This window comes from Tenrec ecaudatus, chromosome 2 (assembly GCF_050624435.1).
Source record: "Tenrec ecaudatus isolate mTenEca1 chromosome 2, mTenEca1.hap1, whole genome shotgun sequence".
Classification (NCBI taxonomy): Eukaryota; Metazoa; Chordata; class Mammalia; order Afrosoricida; family Tenrecidae; genus Tenrec; species Tenrec ecaudatus.
In genome coordinates, this window is record NC_134531.1 from 182,037,248 (window position 1) to 182,057,409 (window position 20,162).

The 20,162-nt window shown below is 52.6% G+C and overlaps 1 protein-coding gene across 1 annotated transcript in view; it reads right to left on the reverse strand.

Annotated features, from left to right (window-relative positions):
• The window catches only part of SLIT3 (slit guidance ligand 3), a 705,033-nt gene that overhangs the window by 149,570 nt on the left and 535,301 nt on the right, over window positions 1-20,162 (reverse strand). The window contains exon 7 of the mRNA XM_075541934.1: window positions 5,837-5,908. Coding sequence (XP_075398049.1) covers window positions 5,837-5,908 — 72 coding nt within the window. The remainder of the gene's footprint in view (window positions 1-5,836; window positions 5,909-20,162) is intronic.

Genomic DNA, 20,162 nt, shown 5'->3' on the forward strand with positions numbered 1-20,162 from the left:
ACTGCTGTCTAGTTGATTCCAACTCATGGGGCCCCGTCTGTGCCACGGGAGAACTGCTCCACAGGGAACCAATGGCTGGGTGTTTGGCAGGACACTGCCAGGCCTTTCTTCTGTGGTGCCTCTGGGTAGACTCAACCTCCCAACCTTCTGGTGAGCACCAAGTGCGCTGACCATCTGTAACACCAGACGCTCCTGTTGGTCACTTCACCACGAAACAAAAATCCATGGCCATCGAATCGATTCTGATTCATCACAACCCTACTGGACAGAGTAGAACTGACCCTATGGGTTTCCAAGCCTCCTCCTCCCATGGAGCAGCTGGTGGGTTCAAGTGGCTAACCTTGCAGCTTGCAGCCCCACACAGAGCCCACTACGCCACCACGGCTCCTTCTTAGCGGCTGCTCTTTCCTAGAAAGTGTGAAGGAGAGGAGGGGCGCCTTTTCCACACTCAGCCTTCCTGGGAAACTCCAGCATGAGTGAAACGTATCTTCTCTTGGCCCATCAGGGAAGGTACCCTGGTCGGGCAGTGCTAACCCAAAGGGTGGCAGTTCGAACCCACTAGCTACTCTGTGGGAGAAAGATGTGGCAGTTGGCTCCCATTAAGATGTACAGCCGTGGTGACACTGTGGGGCTTGGTAACGCAGAGGGTCCACCCAAAAGAGGAAGACCCTCAATGGGATGGGGTGACACATTGATTACAATCATGTTCAAAGAAGAACTGGGGGGCTGGCACAGGGCTGGGCAGTGTTTCCTTCTGTTATATGTAGGGTCGCTATCCACTGAGAGGGACTCAATGTCCCTGAACGCTGTGACCCCCATGGGATATTTCCACATTGTCCTATAGCGTTGCCTGCTGTGGGCTGGAGTTGGCTCATAGCCATGCGTTTGGTTTCTGTTCTGGTTTGGACATCGGTGAGAGAGCCAATCAGTCCCACAAGGACACAGCTTCTCCAGGGAAACCACATATATCGGTGAGCCCTTGATGGCAAGTTGGGGGACAAAGGGCATGTGGGTCGTGAGGCGCAGACCCTGTGTGAGTGCAAGAAGAATCGGGCTGTTGATGAGTCTGGATTTTGTTTGGGAAGGCAGTCGTCCTCGGCAGCAGCAAGGCAATGGCAATTCGTTGGAACGCGCAGGGATGGGCCGATGACGCAGATCAATGCAAATAGATTCCTGCCAGTTCCAATCCAGGGGAAGAGATCAATGGGCAACACAGAATGGGCGTTGGGTGCATCAGAGCCTCACTGAGCCGATTCATTCTGGGATAATCACAACATCAGAGACTTCTGTTTGGGAAGATGTGTTAGGTCGGCTCTCCATCCTGCTGCCAACTTGAAGCTTTTTCTCTTCTTATCGCCGATACAGATGGCTCCCCGCCTCCCTGTCTCAGTAGGAGTTTCTCCCACTGCCAAAGGGACCCCAGGAGAAAAGTGACCCAAAGGACTCGGATGACACTTGAGGGCTCTCTCCGAAGGTCCAGGGCAATGGGTAGGCTCAGAATCCCATCTTGTCCTTCTCCCCACCAGAAATGCAGGGACAGTCAGGCTGGGAGACTTTTTCAAACCACCTTTCATTACCATGTTTAGGAGATGAAATTGGGCAGTATCACCCGAAGTGTTAATATTAAACAAAAAAGAATCCTGATGGTTATGGACTGAGCATGGGCACTGCTAGGTGGGATCTTCCCGGTTCTCTTGGGTAGGAAGGGAAATAGCCACGTGGATGGGACTTGACAGTGTTGATATGGAGGAGCAGTCGGTGCTGTGCAGAAGCTCAGGTCTTCCCTGCCCCTGCGCCCCAGCCTCTCCTTTCCTACTATCATCCCTCCCAGATGGCGGTGACTGAAGTCCAATCGCTTGGGTCAAAAGCTCCGCTGTTTACCAGAAATGCTGGCCGTTCGAGTTCACCCAGAGGCAGCTTGGAAGAAAGGCCTGACAGCCTGCTTCCCAAAGCACTAGCCACTGACAACGTTACAGAGCACAGGTTCACCCTGACACACAGGGGTTTATCATGAATCACAACAGACACGCAGGCACCTGGGTAGGTTCGGTTTAGACCCTGGAGCATCTTCCAAACTTGACTTTGGGAAGTGACTTCACTCTGGGTCTTGGGGTTACCATCTGTAAAGCAGGGGTGTTCCCAAGCCTGTTGTATATAGGGCCGTATGAAACGTCCACAGGAAGTGCTTAGCACAGTCCTGCCACCCAGTAGACCACCGAACCAACGCTTACGATCAGGAGAATATGCCCCAGACTCTGGTTTTCCCTGGCCCATGACCCAGCCCACACAAGGCGCTGGTTTCTCTTTCCCTCTAGAGTTGATCAATTTTGTTGCCATTGCTGAGAGTCTGCACAGCGAACACACAAGCAATTCAAGTCCCTGCATTCACCTTGGAGTGACGCGGATCCCTTTCTGAGATGTTCCTCTCTCCCTGACCAAAGCTCCCCGCCTCTGATCTTCCTGCCGCCGCCTCCACGCAGCCGCTGTCAGGAGGCCATGGGCGTCATTCAGACAGCGGAGCGTCAGGGCGGCTCCTGAGTGCCGCTTGGCACACTTTGGCTGATGGCAAACACCACCCGTGATGCTGATGGAACCACCTTAACAGAACAAAAGGCGAATGAATACAAATGGCAATTTATAAAAGGTGCCTTTTAGGCACAGATATGAAATTAAATTTCCAGCAAACCCTTTTAGAGAGGGTCAGTGTTCATTTTCTATAAAGTGTGACTTTCTGAATTCAATATAAAAGCTTTCCTTTAGAAATCCCATTTATGATTCCCTTCCTCTCTCTCCTTCTCCCCTTCTCCACCACCACCAGCTCCACCCCACCCCCTGTAATTACAGCGAAGGGGGATTAGTCAGCTCGGGGCTCCAGGGAGTTCTAGACAGAGCCATCTCTGAAATTAAACTAAAGGGAAGATGGCAGCAGACGGGAGCAAAGGGAACAGTAAGCGAGTGATTGATCTGGCTCTGAGATGAGTGTTCAGGACCACAGAGAAGAATGCCACAGAACAAGGGAGGGGCCTCCTCCCGCCCCTCCCCACATCTTGAGGCCCTCCAGACAAAACCCCCAAGACCCTGCCTCCCATTCCTGGAACCAGCCCCTGCGACCCTTATTCCTGCTCCGGAAGAGAAAGTAGCAGACCTGGGGAGGAGGTACTTTGGACAGGCTGTCGGGAGGGACCAGTCCCTGGAGGACACCGCACTTGGTGGAGGGCAGCCAAAAAGAGAGCAAAAAGAGGAAGGCTCTGGACAAGATGGACTGACACAGTGGCTGCAATCACGGGCTCCGACATCAGAACAACGGCGAGGAGGACGCAGGACAGGGCCGCGTTTTATATGTGGGACAGCTAAGTCAGGAATAGCTCTATGGCACTGAGCATACATTACAGGGAGCCCTGGGGTGGTGCTTCCAGTTAATACTCTTGACTATGAACTGCTAGGTGGGGGGTTCAAGTCCCCCCGGAGGCTTGGCATTCGACTGCTGAGAAATGAGCCGCTGCAAGCTACACAGAGCTCAGGGCTGCCCACACATGGGGGGAGCTAGCAGGCAGAAGGGACTTGGTAGCCACTGCGTTGTCTTTCATTTTAAAAGATTTTTTCATAAGTCATGATGGAGAGGCCCCTTGAGCACCTTCAGGTGAGAGTCCATTTTCTTGGATTCCACCGCCTGAGGTGCAGGCTGAGCCCCACGAGACCCAAGCTCAGCTCCTGGCTCAGGTGACCAAGTCTGAGCGCACCCATGGCTGTGCCACGGCCTCAGAAGCCTCAACGGTTTCCCCCTGAAGCGCCATCACTGTGCCATCCCGGGTGAAGAGGGCAGGCAGAGGTGCAGGCTTCCCTGGCTGAATTCTATGTGCATGCAGGACCAAAGGAGGCAGGGGTAAGTTGAAGGTGGGCTGGGATTGTCATTGATCTTTATGCTAAGGCTCCCACCTTGGGCAGGCACCGAACATGAACATGGCGGTACCTTTCATGGCCTACCCATGGACGCGCTTTCCACGCCACTCGCAAGTTGACAAGGCAAGTCAGGGGCAGGGCTGGCACTGAAACTCAGCTCTTCCGGAGTCCAAAGGCTGGGTCTCTGTGGCCCTGCCGCACGATATTGCTGCCACATTTGGAGATGGCCTCCTTGCTCTTGGCTTCCTTCTCACCTGGAGATCAGGTTGCTGTGCCTCTACAAAGGAGCCCCTGGGTGGGGGAAATGATGAAGCACTGAGCTACTGATGGAGAGGCTGCTGGTTTGAAGCCCCCCAGATGCACTTGATGAGAAAGGCCTGGTGGCCTTCTAAAATAGCAGCCCCTGAGAACCTCATGGAGCACACCTGGTCTCTCCTGCACCTGGGCGCCAGGAGCCCGAGGATTTAAACACCGCCAACATGGAGTGCACGCAGTGTGTGGGTGTCAGACCACCTAGGAGCAGACAGATGGGGCAGGGGGCGGGGCTTTCTGTGCCTCGTGATTCTGATTCCACAGGCCTGGGGGAAGAGGGCATGCGTGTGTGTCTAAATGGAGCTCTTCCACAAGTCCTGGGCTACCATGCTGGTCTGGGACACCAATCTGGGGACCACTGGCCTAAGGATTTTCAATTTGGATTGCTTCTTGCCCGGGGGCCATAAACTAGCTTGGTACTTTCTGTCCAGATTTCTGGATCGTAACAGTCACAGGACACTATCACTTATTGTGCGTCACGCACCATGTGATGAACCCTCGCGATGTGGGGTTCACAAATGGGGTTGCTAACTGCCGAGTCAGACGTTGGAACCCAGATGAGACAGAGGAGGTTTTCTGCTGCCAGAAAGAATTGTGGCCTCCGAAACCCCAGGGGCAGTTCTAGCCAGTCCTAGGGTCCCTATGAATGAGTCGTTGGCAGTGGCTTTGGGGCTCATCAAGGACCTTATCTATTTAATCTCACAGCAGAGGACCAGGGCCATTGGGCTCATGTTGGCTGAGGTCACAGGAGTGTTTCAGGGTACGGCAGGAATTCAGCCCTTGGCCTTGGCTGACATCCCCGGGAGCGGAGGCCTCTCTGTGCTGCAAACCCCACTAAGGGTCTCCCAACAGCAGAAAAGCATCACATGGGGGTGTGCGGAGAGTGTTGCCACGAGCACACACCAGGAAGTGCGGTCCCACCCAACACATGTAGGATGAAGAGCCAGACAGTTACATCCTCAAGTTAGCTACCAGCCCGAGAGCAGGTGCACAAGGAGGTGGAACACGGTGTGTGGGGTTCAAGCCGGAGTGGAAGGCTCCCCCTCCTCCACCATTCCTGAGGGGGTGAGGGGTGGGGAATCCACTGCACCCATTGAACTGCCAACCAGAGTACATGACATTAGTGAACCACGAAGTACCAGCTCTCTATGACCTATGACAAGGCGAGCAGAAGACACTTCTGCATCAAGACAGAGAACAAGCAAACAGGAGCTAGGAAGGATTTCCCCGGTGCCACAGTGAAGAGAGATGACTGTCTAATAAACGCACGAGTCCCTGATGGCATAGTGGTTCCCCGCTGGGCTGCTAAACCACAAGGTCAGCAGTTTGAAACCACCAGCTGCTCTGCGGGAGGAAGATGAGGCTTTCTCCTCCTGTAAAGACTTAGTCTCTGAAACGCGCAGGGGCAGTTCTACTGTGTCCTGTAGGGGTCAGAGTGGATGCAAAGGCCGTGAGTAGATGAATGCAGAAAGGCGGCTGGGAGCCATGGATGGAGCCATGATTCTCCCCCCTTGCCACCACCCTGCACATTGACACCCCTCTAGTTAACAGCCAGAGGTGGGGTTTGGACATGGGCATCATTGGTAGGTTTGGGGTATGTGGAGGTAGGAGTGGGGAGACTCACAGCGTCCGGATCTTTGGCATGTGGTTGAAGCTGGTGACCAGGATGCGGCTGATGTTGTTGTTGTTGAGGGTACTGTGGAGACAGAAGGAGGGAAAGTTAGGTTACCAGGGGGCAGCGTGGCAGGGGTGATGGAGGGGACACTAAGTCACTTATAAGATGATGGGGGAGGCTAGGTATGACTGCTAGCAGGGTAATAAAACAATAGCCAGGGCTAGTCAGTGGGACAGCTGGGGACAGGTAGACAGATGGTCTGGGGAGAGGAGAATCCACTCACTCCTTTTGTAGGGGGATGAACGCTCCCCTCTCAGAGCTAACTTATCCACTGAGAGTAAAGACCCTACATCTTGAAATCCTACAATGTGCTGGTGCCTCACTAGAAACCCACTATGACTCCGCCCGACTGCAGGGCAGTTCGGGACTCTAGTCCTATGTTTAGAGCGAAGGACACAGATGCAGATCATGCCAGAAGCAACAGGAGGGAGGCAGGTTAGGTGCGGGGCTGCGGATGGAAAGACCAGGCGGTCTGCTCTTGTGAAGACTGAGTCTCAGACACCCTACATTGGCCGGCTCTGAGTTGGAGTTCATTGTATGTCAGGGGTCTTTGGGCATAAGGTGGTAGTGGTGGCTGGCTGCTGTTGGGTGCTTAACCAGGTGTACCACTCACACCTCTCTATTATAGACGAGCAGTTTCCCGGGTGTGCAGGCAATTTGCCACTGGCTCCTCCAGGCCTAAAGGTTGGTGGTGTGAACCATTCAGTGGCCCAGGAAGGAACGAGCTGGAGCTCTGCTCCATCAAGATGAAGGCCCAGAACACCCAATGGAACAGGGCAGCCCTGCGCCAGGGAGCGGCTGCACACTGTGATGGAGCTGATGGCATGGGTGAGGTTCAGTATTACAGATAAGGGGCCAGAGTTAGAGAGAGAGAGAGAGAGAGAGAGAGAGAGAGAGAGAGAGAGAGAGAGAGAGAGAGAGAGAGAGAGAGAGAGAGAATAGCCATTCCCAGGTGGGTCCAACTCTAGAGACAGAATTTGCACCCGCACTCATTCTTTCTCTCTCCCTCTTTCCAGATTCACTGTGCATCTATCTTATGCTGGGCACTATTTTAGGCAAATTGTAGGAGGGAAGAAGAAATAGAGCAAGGTTATGTTGCCAGGTTCTGCCCATGCGGTCACTGTATGAATGGGTTTCCCATACTGTCTTCTTTGGCCCAGGGTGCCTTCAGAATATCTCCTGAGACAGGGTGAACAATCTGGCACTGCCGTTACACCAAGCTCTTCCGCCTCTGCAGGGAGCTCCCTGGGGGCCAGGACAATGCCTGCTTTCTCCATCAGCCCAGGAAGACCTCTGGGGCAGAAGAGGGGACTTCACGTTCACTTCTACTCAGTGAGATCCCAGGTACCCACGTGAGCAAACCCAATTTAACAACCTGAGCATCCTCCTCATCTCTCAAAAGCAAGGAGCAAGAAGCCATTGGGGAGGGCGGTCTTGCTCCTACGGCACCAGGCCACTCAACAGCAGGTCGAGTCCACAGCCCAGCCTTAATGTAGCTGGACACGAGGATACAGGGTAGTTACACACAGGGCTGGACAGAAACTACACCCGGCAGGGAGAAGGGAGATGACTTATTAATGCCGTACTACACTGGTATTTAAATATAAGCCATAATGAGAGGTATAAACCATTTACGATAGTAGCAATTATTCCAGGCCCAAGAGGATGAAGCTCTGTGGGATGGCTAGCCCAGGGATGTCAGAGGACTGCAGCTGATCCAAATGGCAGCTATGGTTTATGCTTCCTTGATAAACACGCATTTATTTGGACTCTAACTGGTGCCTGTTCAGAGCCTGTGTTCCGTCTGGTTCTTGTGCGTGCTGTGGCCTTGTCACTGCCCCAGGACTGCAGAGCCACGTCGCTGAGCACATGGGCCCCAAAGACTGAAATCGCGCTCCTGGGAACCAAGGGGTGTTTAGACCTTTTACATGTTCTCTGGAGAGACTGGTAGCACCAAGATTATAGAGGCTGAGTGGAGATTCATTGAGGGGCTATTTGTATTGTCAGCATCAAGTGCTCGGATGCTAACTGAACCGCAGGAGGTTTGCGTCCACCCAGAAGCACCTAGCAAGAAAGACTTGGTGGTCTACTTTCGAAATGTCACCTACTGAAAACCCTACGGGCCTCTGACACCTATGGGCCGCCACGCCTCAGAATCATCGTGATGACACCTGCTTAACTGGATACCAGGCTGGCACTGGACTCAGTTCTACCTGGACCCTCTACTCTGATTTCTGCCCCATGCTATAAGCCAAGAATTGTTGATCACCTCCATTTATTGGATGGAGAAAGTGGCGGAACTTGGATTTGAAATCAAGCAAGCCTGGCTCCAGGGATGATGGATGCCTGTATCACTTTCCTGCTGTGACTTCAACAGATTCCCACTAATCTCAGGGACTTAAACCAACACAAATATGTTGTTCTATGGCCTGGAGAAGGGGTCCTCGTGGCATGATGGTTAAGCTGCTACCTGAAAGGCGGGTGGTTTTGTGTCACCCAGGGGCTCTGCGGAAGAAAGGCCTGGCGATCCACTCCCAAAGATGACAGCCTTGGACACCCTGTGAGCAGTTCTGTTCTGTTCTTCCCCCCGGGTCTTTATGAGTCAGAATCGGCTCACACAACAGCAAGAACATGGCCTGGAGGTTGGAAGTCTGAACGGGGCCTGCAGGACTGCATTCCTTTCAAAGGCTTCGGAAGGCAGGAGGGCTTCCTGGCCTTTTGCAGTGCGTTGAGGCTGTCTACAGTCCCTGGCTTGTGGCTACTTCCTCACATCACGCGACCTCTTGTTTTGGTGGCCGTGTTTCCTACCTTGCTCTTGGAAGGATGGCGATTACCTATAGAGCCTACCTGGACAAACCGGGCTAATCTCCCCATCTCAACCTCTTTCACCGATCTTCATCTGACAAGTCCTTTTGCCATATCCAATTCAGGCCTAGGCTCTGGGGGTGAGGAGGTGAACATATCTGGGCAGTGGGGGACCTTGAATATGAATATTCTGCCTGCACTAAGCCCTTACATGAAAGAAGGCTGTCCATGCCCTTAGCACTCAGCATGCCACCTAGTAGCCAGTCAGCATCACTGCTGCTGCCGCCAGCTGGGCCTGAGTCGGTCTGGCTCTCAGCCATCCCATGCACGAGGGGTCTGGACCACTATGATCTGTGGGAGTTTCATTGGCTGAGTTTCAGAAGTAGTTGTCAAGGCCTCTCTTTCTAGTCTGCCTGAATCTGGAAGCTCTGTTGAAATCTGCTCAGCATCAGAATCGACACACAAAGCCTCGTGCCTGTGCGTGCGTTGTACGGGCTGGGAATCGAACCTGGGTCAAGCCTTCTACTGTGGAATCACTGCTGCCCCCTGTCAATAACTGCTAGTGAGAATAAAATAGTCATTATTTCTGCTCTGCTATACCTAGGGTCCTTAGGAGTCAGACTCGACAGAGGGTACCTAACAACGACATCAATGATTATCATTATAGTTTGTGCCTGGGTAGGCCTTTCCAATTTACAGAACACAGTGTCACATTTGGTTCCTCAAAGCACTCTGCGTTCGGCATGATTCCTCTTTTAGAGACAGGTGATCTGAGGGTAGGAGGAGAAGTTAAGGAATTTGGTCAAAACCAATAGAACCTTCCTGCTGGATCCAGTAACTCATGGTTCTTTCTTCACCATTTAGCTCCACCCCCCCAACACACACACACACACACACACACACACACACACACCACACCCCATTTCCCAAGTGCTCCCATTTTCAGGGCACGCTTGCTGCGGTGGCCCGGGCATTCTCGGTGAGCCCAGCCTCAGCACAGAAAGGATGACACAGGAACTCTCTTGCCTGCTGTGCTAGAGTCCCCAGAGAGTTGATCCTGATCTGTGGTGGCCCTGTGCTTGCAGCGGGGAACTATGGTCCATGGGGATTTCAGGGGCTGCTTGAGGGTGGGGATGGTGTAGACCACCAGCACCTTCTTCTGAGGTGCCATGGGTGGGCTTGAATAGCCAGCCTTTCTATTAGCAGCCAAGTGTGTTAACCCTTTACACCACCCAGCCCCCAGGCTCTCTGTGGAGCTATATGCCTTCCTTGACAACGAATCAGCAGGAAAAGAAATAGAAGTGTCGGACAGGGACTCCCCAGCCCTCTCCCTTGGAGGGCTGGTCCTGACTAGGCTAGGGGGGAACATCAGCCTCCTTGCACCTACCTGAGCAGGAACACCTGCAGCATCCCTGGGAGCTGCGTGCTACTTCTAGAGCCTAACTCCAGCCTCTCTGCTCCGCTCTTTGAGCAGGTGTTATCAGAAAGTCTTACTGTCTCCCAGTCCCCCAGGTGGGAGGACTCCCTCCGGGTAGATGCTCGGGCTCCTGCAAGCCCATGAGGAGCCACGCCTAAGTCAGATTAACTCCATAGACTTCAGGACCATTTTAGGATTTCCTTTCTTTTCTTTTTAAAAAATACCACAGTTTTTAAAAAATGAAACGAGCATTTCAATAGGAAACAGAAATAAATCCATTTAAAAGTCAGTCTACACAAGGCTAGATCTCGCTCTAACAGCCTCATTGGCAGTGCCCGGCTTATGCCTCGTCTGGCTACGGTCTCTCTCTGGCTTTGCGCGGTTGGAGAACATGCTTGTTGCCCAGTGGGTTCAGACCCATGAAGACCCCACGGGCTACACTGTGGAACTGCTCTGTAGGGTTGACTTCATGGAAATCCTCACAGAAGCAGATGGTCGAGCTTTCTCTCTCAGGGCTGGGGGGAGGCTTGAACTGCCAACCTGTAGCTTAGTAAGCCACCCGCTGCTATCAAGCAGAGTCTGACTCTGTACAATGGACTCTGGGACAGAGGAGGACTGCTCCCGAGGGCTTCCGAAGCTGAGTCTTTATGGAAGCAGACTGCGTCACCTATCAAGCAGCTGGTGCTTTTCAACCTTGTGGCTAATAGGCCAACGCTTAACCGGGTTGGCAACGTGTGACTTCAGTAATCTTAAGTGTCACCGAGGGTGTGTTACTGGAGCATACATACCTGGTACCATTTCTATATTAAAATTATTCAGGAGGCGTGGGTTAAGCATTGGACTACTAACTTCAAGGTTGACAGTTCAACCCACCAGCTGCCCTCCACTGGTGAACGATGAAGCTGTCTGATCTTGGGAAGATTTACAGCCTCAGAAACCTTAGGGGCATAGCTCTGCTCTGCCCTTCAGGGTCGCTGTGGGTCGGAATCCACTCGATGGCAGTGGGTTTGGTTTTGATTCGGTGAGCACTGGAAAGGGACATCCAACTTTTCCTAGGTCAGGAGGGGCCCCAGGACATTGCGAAGTCTCTCTGGTGGAGTGCATCAGCAGAAGTTCAGCGCCCTGGATGGGCTTGTGGTGTACCATGTCCCCAGTGGATGCTCCCACAGGCCACACCCCGCCCAGTGCCACGCCTGTGCCTGCCCGCGGACTAGAGTTCTCCTTGCTTGGTCACGCACAGCCCATGGCTGCTTTGTTCATCACACGCGTGCCAGCTTCCCTAGTTGTGACAGAGACTGCCTGGCCTACAAAGCCGAGAAAAGGTCTTTTCAGACAAGGTGACTTGGGCCCCAGTTCTTCTAGAATTGGGGAGTAAGCGGAGGGAATTAGGCCAGAGATTTTCAAAATCAAAGCCAGGCAACGAAAAGCCCCCAAGAAACACTGGCAACAAAGCCCAAGTGGTAGTGCTGGGGTTCTCAAGTGGGCGGTCCTCCAGCTCCAGTGCCCACACTGGCCATGCACTCCACCCACCTGGGAGCTGAGGCGTGCCACCTGCAGGGCCGAGGGGGAATTAGAGTCCAGGGAGAGGTCCTGCTCTACCTGCAGAGCAGTGGCTCCAGCTGGGCCTGGGTGTGGAATGAACGTGGGCAATGGTTCTAGACAGGCAGCACTGCCTGGGCACCTGCTCAGGGCCCACTCCAAGTTTAGGAGGCAGGCACTCTTGGGTGGGGCTGGCCCTCTGAGGAGTCTCGTTCAGCTCAAGATTGAAAGCCATTGAAGCACCCCAAAGGCTAAGTACAGATTCTTCACGCACGTGTAAACCAACATCAAACCAGCGGCCATCGAGCCCAAGCCAACACATGGTGACGAGTGTAGGGCAGGGCAGGGCAGGGATGCTTCTAGTGACCATTTGCAAGCGGACAGCCAGGCCTTTCTTCAGAGGCACCTCTGGGTTGATGATCAACCAACCTCTCAGCTAGTAAACCATTACCCAGGTGTAGAGTGCAGCATATCAGCTGCTCTCTTGCTGCTTTGGGGGCTGTTTTGTTTGTTTGTTTGTTTAGCTAACCTGTGGTATGCCCCTGCTCAACAGAGGACCACCCTCTGAAACAGCAGACAGCATGTGCTGGAGGGCCATGGCTCCCCTTGGGGAGCTCCAGCTCCACGTCGGGCCCGGCCACTCACACGGTCTGCCAGGTGCTAATGGGTGGCCCTTCCTGGCATGGTGCAGGCCAGCCATCCTTGCTCTGGAGAAGTGAAGTCCAGCTGTAGCCACACTACCCTGGCAACCTTAATAAGGCTGACATTTCCCTCTGTCTCCTCCGATTAGGCCATCGCTTTATCACTCTGGGCTCCCCTGGCTCAGGGTGTAATCTGCGTGTTGTGTGTCCATAACACCATGTAATTGGCTCTAATGCAACGATATTATCTGTGCGCACATATCACATAATTGCAAACCCAGGCATCTGCAGAAAGTGCCATTGCTGGTTCCCTGGGGACCAGCGTGCTCCCGGCAGGCTACTCTGGGGGTGGCACCCCCACTTCACACAGGTGGAGTTCTAGGTCTGGGCCAGATGGGCTCTCTGATCGGCCCCAGGTTAACTTCTCCCTAAATCCAGAAAAAACGAGGTGGCTGGCTGCTAACAGTCCCCAGGAAGGAAAGGGTTGGTGAGTCATCAGCCCCTATGAGCAGGGGCTGTGTTTTGCAGGTGCCTGGAGCATTGCCCATCTAGCATGTACAACTGTGTGTGTCTTTTCCACTGTTCGGGTCCTCCGGCCAGCACTCTGGCTGGAAAGGCAACTGTCTCCAGGAGTGCCCACAGCGAGGCCACAGTACACCAGGCGGCAGATGTGCCGGTGTGGCTGCAGCTTGACAGAAACCCCCACGGTTGGCCTGGGTGCTGGACGGTGTGTGGACCTCAGGGCAGAGAGCTCATTTCTGCTCCACACCCTTGCCTGGCTCAGTCAGGGCCAGAGGAGAGAGACTGCAGGCACTTGGACACCCCAGGGGCCTGCTGTCTTCCCTGACTGATAGCCACCGTGACACTAGACCTGCCGAGGGTGACCAGGTCCTGGGCGTGGGCTGTGGTGGCTGGCTGACTCAGCTAGACTGGAACGGGTGGGGGTGGCTTTTCTTGGCCCCACTGAAGTTGAGAGAGGCACCTCCAGGTTCTCCCCACAATTTGGGCTTTGGACCATCTGGGAACGTCCTCCCCATCTCTGTCATCTTTAGAGGTTTCTTGGCCATGCAGGTGGAACCTGGCTTTCTTGGCCAGCTGTGCACTCCTCTGACTTGGCAGGGGGTAGGGCTCGAGGAAACTCCTGAAATCGGGGAGAATAATGTATAATCATGCATCCTTGGGGAAAGCCTCAATGGGATGTTATAAGTTCTCCTGTGACTGCTCGGCTTTCCTCTAATGAGCCAGACTAGGGAGGGGAATTGCTTTGGGACGAACTTGCCAAGTTCGTTCACTAGAGATGCCCATGGTCATAATACCAGTGCTGGCGCCGTTTACTCACTGCTTCCTATGTGCCAGCTCCCGGGCAAGCGCTTCCCTGACCGGGTCTCCTTTCATTCTCCCTGTTCTCCTGAGGTACTCCCATCCATCCCATTCCCCAGCTGATCACCTGAGGTCCCTGCAGGGTACAAATGCTCTGCACCTGACCACTAAGGGTTGGTGGTTCAAATTCACTCAGCAGCACCACGTGAGAAAGGCCTGGCAGCCTGCTGCCATAAAGATGACAGTCGGGAGAAGCCCTGGGGAGCAGTCCCACCCTGTAACCCACAGGAGTGCCAGGAGTCGAAGTTCAATTGGCAGCAGCGGGTCTGTTTGGCCTTGGGTTGATGTGGAAGTCTAGACAGGTCAATGAACTACTCCCGACTTCCATGCCAATTCTACAGAGCCCATGTTCACATGCAGGAGGTGATGCCAGGGGGCATCATCTCAACCAGCATATGCAATTGCCCCTCCCATGCCTGTCTTCAGAGAGAGGCTGGGCGTACAGTTCCCATATCTCCTGAGGTGAAAGATAACAGTGCTGGTGGGTGCTGAACCCACCACTGTGGCGGGGACCACAGCCGCCTCACTGCTGTAGCTGGTCAGAGGAAAAACATTACTTAACACGTCTCCTGTCTCAAGAACCAAGGGAGTTCAGCACAGGGGGCAGAGGTGGGCGAGGAAGGGTACACCGAAGGAGGGAGATCAAGCCTCAAAGCCTTCCAAGGGAGCCCATCGAGGGAAGGGGTGTCTACCATGCAACCCAGCCTTTCCTGTTGGGTTGGCGGATTGGAATTGTTGAGACGTCTCCAGAGACCCAGTTCTGCTTCTTAAACAAAGCGCGTGTTGTGCCTATTAGGGACAGGCAACGTGAGCAGACATGAGCAGATGGGGCAGGAGGACGGAGAGCGAGGTGGAGGGAGAGAGGAGCAACACGTGTCTTCACCCTCCCGCACTTCCCCACGTCACCTGCCCTCCCGGATGGGCTTGGGTGCTGCATTTTGCTGGCTCCTCGATCTCCCCGCGGACCATTTAGATTAAAGCTCATCACCATTGTGTGGGCATCTAATGAAAACAACTGGTGCTGCACTGATGAGTCCATTGCTCTCAACTGTGAGAAAACCTAACGATCTCACAAGGGGCCTTATTCACTGACGTATGGCCGCAGAGCTCTCAGCTGACACCTCAAATTAGCAGCCAAAGCAAAAACAGCTGGGGTTTTTGTCTCAATATTTGTACCCGACTCTAAAGTGACTTGGCACTGGGTGAGCGTTATTTTTAAACGCCGCGCTCTCACCGCCAAGTAACACTTTAAATGGTCTCCAGGTGTCATGTAAAACCTACAGAAGTAAATAAAAACAACCGGCTGCCAATTTGGCCCTTGGATGAGACGGAGCCCTTAACAAAGGGGCCGCCTGGGCCCTTTCCGGCACATTTGTCTTCGCACTCATCTTCTCCCTAGCAGAGCTTTGGTGGGGAACCAAGGGGTGGGGGAGACGCCTCTAACTAACAAGTGAAAGGCCACAAAAGGAAGGCGGATCCTCAAGTCCTGTCTTTGCTGAATCAGATGTTTGGGAAGGTGGGTCTTCAGGGCAGGCACCCCAGATATTTTTGTAGTCGACTCTAAAACCCCCTATCCATCCATCTTTCCTTCCTCCCTCCCTCCCTTCCTTCCTTCCTTCCTTCCTTCCTTCCTTCCTTCCTTCCTTCCTTCCTTCCTTCCTTCCTTCCTTCCTGTGATCAGACATACTGAATCCCCAATCACCTGATGGCCGACTCGATTGTACACAAAAGCATCAGTGAGAGGGCCCTTCTCCCAGCTGAATGTCATCATTTGCAAACTGGGAACCAGAGGCACCAATCCTGTCCATGACATTAGTCGGGAAACCAGGCAGATGCCAATGTGCCACGATGCCTGGTACCCATGCGATGGACTGAGGCTATTGGGATGATCTCTGGCTTATAGACCTGCCCAGGTGAGTTTCCCGTTGAGTGCAGGCAGGACTGTTGATTTCCATCTTGGCTGCCTTTGCTGCCTCACCCAGGAAGAGTGGGTTTCTAGAATATCCGCTCATTGGTATGCCAAGGGCAGCGAGCAAGTGTGTCTTGCACCCTGTTGCACAGACAGGACCTGGCCCAGAGTTTGGATATAGGATACACTTAATAAATATTTACCGAATGGATGGAAGAGTGTCAAAATGGGAAGGGCGAGGCTTTCGGCATCTTTTGACAAAAATACATTTCCACTCTGAAGTCTGCAGACTAACTTCAAAGTGCAAACTCAATTGCCTATGTGTGAGGACTGTCATTAAGTAAGCGGAGACAGTGGCAGGCACACTTGTTAATGGACTGCCACCCGCTTAAAGGGTTGCTGCTGTGATGAGTGGGGTGCGGTGTGGCTAATGTGGGCATTCATATCTGTATTTTTCTTGCGGGTAATATACATATGCAATACTGATCATATAAGTATGCATCCCTACATGCATATTGGAGCCCTGGAGGCAGAGTGGGTTGTGTGATGGACAGCGAACCGTAACGTTCATGGTTCAAACCCACCAGAGGCTCCTGTAGAGATTTAGAGTCTTGGAAACCCACCGGGGCAGTTCTACGTTAGTCCAACCTATGGACTCACTAGGAGCCAGGACCGACTCCACGGCAGTGGGTTTGGTTTGGGTTCTTATATTCATTATGCGTACGGCACTTGCCACTTCAACATTTTATTTATATATACCGATGACATTTCATTTATGTATATAACCCAGTGACATTATGTTCATCATTTGGACAAACATCACCACTATCTGTTTCTGAAGGGTTTTTTGTACCTTTATGTCCATTGGCTTTTAAAAGCTTGCTAGATAGACATCTTGGGTTTTTCCTCTATAAACCCTCTGGTTGACTCGTATTGATCATTAAGTCACTTTAAGGAACCAAACTTGAGAAATATTTTACAGGCCAGACAAAACACACTTGGGACTGGATTTGGCCAGCAGGCGCCAGTTTTCAGTCTCTGAACCGAATAGATTAATGAACCAGAAAAAAACACATGAACACATGAACCAGAAAAAAATACATTCAGAAAACCAAAGTGCTTTAATGTCACTATGTCGGCTCAGCATCAGACTGCTAACCCTAAGGTTGGTGGTTCAAACCCACCAGCCGCCCCATGGGAGAACGTTGAGGCTGTCCGCTCCCCTAAAGATTTATAGCCTTGGAAACCCTAGGCAGAGTCACTGTGAGTTGGAAAGGACTTGGTGGTAGTGGTCTTTGTTTTTGTAGCTGTAATGCACTTCAAGCCTTCCTTCCACACTGGCTCTCCAGGAATGCTACTGGAACCTACGAGTCAAATTAACGCTTCAGACTATTAAACATCATTCAGTGCCCTGCACCCTTTCTCCTCTGCCAATGCTCCACACACATACACACACCATCACTGCTCAGAACAAAGAAGCCTCAGGAAGTTTGTTTCTCAGGCTGAGACCATGCGCAGCCTGGCAGGTGAGCCCCTGGCTGGGATTCCCTCACTGCCCGTTCGTTCTGTGCACACACATACACGTCATTTCTCTCAGCCCTGCAGTTCAGAAGGGAGCCCTTCCCAGCTGCACAGGGTGGGCGCTCCAGGCACCGTTGCTGGCCTGAGAGTCCGGTCCTGCCTCCACTCTCTGATATTCCTCAGGGAGGGACTGCGACTCTCAGGGAGCGAGTGCAAATGTCACTTGGAGTGATGGCTTCACAAATGGGCAGGGGCCCTCAGGGCCACCGATGGCAGCCGAATCTCTAGTGTGGCACTCCCTCCCTCCCGCTCGCCCAGACTGCCCTTTGCCTGCCCCACAGTCTGCGCCACCCTGAAGCAGCCATTCCCCAAGCAGGCTGCAGAGCAGGGCCGGAGAGGATGTTCGTGTGCACTCGAAATGGAAAGCTTCCCCTTCTGGCGGAATGCTGGGGACTAAGGGATGCGCAGGGCATCAAAGCAGCTTCATTAATTTGTTTCCTGTCTGCTAATATCGGGGAAAGGCAGCCGGCAATAAAAGTACTGGATGAAGCACCCAGAGTCCTTAGATTCCTAGCCTGGTTCTGCCATGAATTTCACCCCATATGGCAGTGACCTTCCTGGGGAAGTCCCTTTCTCAGAAAATGAAGCAATGGGTGTAGTTGACCTCCAAGATCTGGCTAGCCTACGATTCCAGGCCACGGTTCCGAGGGGTGGGGGTAGGGGCGGTGCTGGCTCAGAAATGGCATGTCTGGAAGGGGAACAGGTTACTTTACGGCTGTGGACCTGGCCAGGACTGCCCAGGTCTGTACCACGGCAGGGCCTCTGGCCAAATGTGAATGCTCCCTTGTGCCATGGGTCTTTTCCCTGCTCTCTGTCTGCAGACACCTGGCTCCGGGTCTCCAGGGCTCATGAGCTTGCTTCCTTCAGTGCTGGCTGCCAGGGGGAAGGAGCCCGGACACGGGGGCCATTTCTCCACCCAGTTGACTTTGTAGGAATCATTTGCAAAGGTTGGGAGAATGATCAGAACCAGGAAACGAATTCACAGGGAGAGGCTTTTGCTCTGGGGGATTCCGTTTCCAGAGCCCTACTCCCTGGTTTTGGTGGAAACGGGATCTCTCTGCAGGTCCAAGATGTGGATGTTTAAAGCAGGGCAGAGAGAGGGCAGGGAGGGCGAAGGGAGTGGGCAGTTTATGTTGCACTGTTGACTCTGAGAAAGCACATGGTTTGAATGATCGGCTGCTTCAGGGGGTGAGAGAGCTGGGGAATGGGCGAGAGGCAGGCCTGTGGGGCCCGGGAGCGGGGTATGATGACACGGACTCTCCCTGCCTGCACCGGGCCAATGGTTCTCGCCGTGCCACATGCACTGCCAGCAAGCGCGCCACAAGACACTTGCTGTTAAACTTACTGGCAATGAGGAGCATTAACAACTGCAGCTCCGCAGGCATGTGATCTGCATTTCTGGGGCTCCACAGCCACACATGGCTAGTAAGCACAGTGGCAAGGGCAGCGTGGGCCAACCCGTCTATCATGAAGAACTCGACAGTTTTGCACCCCACTGAAGATTCAGCTCCTAGGTCCAGCTGGCATCTGTCTCACTCCCAGCCCCATGCCATCTTCCTGCAGTATCAAAGTTGCTCTTCAAATGCAAAGTCCCCAACAAGCCCAGGAAGCAAGGTAAGCAGGGACTGACTTGTGCTTACTTACTAATCTATAGGGGAACAGAGTCCGTTGTTTTCCACCCTGTCACAGATGCAGTCAACCCCCTATGAGATGGCTGACTACAGATTAGCAAGTAAGCACAAGTCAGCCTGTGCTTACCTTACTTACGTGGTAATCTGCCCTGAGCAACTTTCTTATTAGACAGCAAAGGTAAGAAAAACTCCCTTCATCACATGAAGTTCTGGGGGACAATGTGCTTCTGCCACACGCAGAGCCCGGATTCTCACAGCTCCCGTACATTCATGAGACGTTGAAATTATACACAATCCAATACAATTACCCGAGTTTCAAATGCTGACAACTAATTCTAATGACTCTTCAACACTGGAGAAGCCACGTGGTTCAAGTTGAACCTGGATTTTATAGCGTTTTCAAAGCTGTGAACTGCAAATCTTCAGTCCTTTCTTCAGAGCTGCCTCTGGATGGGTTTGAACTACCAACCCCATGATTAGTGGTCCAGAGCTTAGCTCTTTGTGCATCCCAAAGACTTCTCCAGAAACCCCTGCAATCCCCAAACCAGACACCTTGCCCGGAGTCACTTCCATCTCACAGGTAACCATTTCAAACACCCAACCCATGGTCGTGGCCTTGATTCAACTCCTAGCGACCCTGCTTAGAGCTTCGGAGCCGGCAAAGCCTCATCTTTCTACAGCGGATTTGTAACCTCCCTCATTTCCACCTAAATTCTAGTCCCTTCAAAAGCTAAAGGGCTGCTTATTTAAGTGTGTGTGTGTGGGGGGGGGGGGGCATGATGTTTCATTTTTCCCTGAAGCTGGTGTTGTTTTAAGGGCATTTAAGTCCTGGTGAAGGTGACGGCAGGGTGTGTTGTGTAGCACGAGTAATATACTTTAGAACACCCTGTTCCTTCCCTAATAGTTCAGGGCTTCATTGGCATTACCAGTGCTTTCCACAGGTGTAAATTTAATCTCAATTGCCTGAGCAAATCACCATTTGCAGCATCGTACAGAAAAAAGAGAAATCACAAAATCACGTTCTAGAGGTAGTTTTAGATTTCCATTAAGCAACGACAGCCCTATATCCTAAGCCCTACACCCCAATTCCAAAGGCTGTTGAAACAAATGAAATGTTCTCAGCTCCCTGTGAGACCCAGGTGGAGTGCTGTGTAAATCAGTGACAATGCATCTGGTAGGGCACACTGGGTTTGGTTTTTTAAAAAAATTTTTTTTACTGGTTTTCACTACGGTTCTTATGTAAGAAAAAGAAAGAAGACCCCCCCCCCCATTCCCACACACAACTCATTTGGAGGAATAGGAAACCAAAGGTACTGTAAGAACTAGATCGTTTCCGTAAAATACTCCCTTGTTCAATATTTAAGCTACCTCT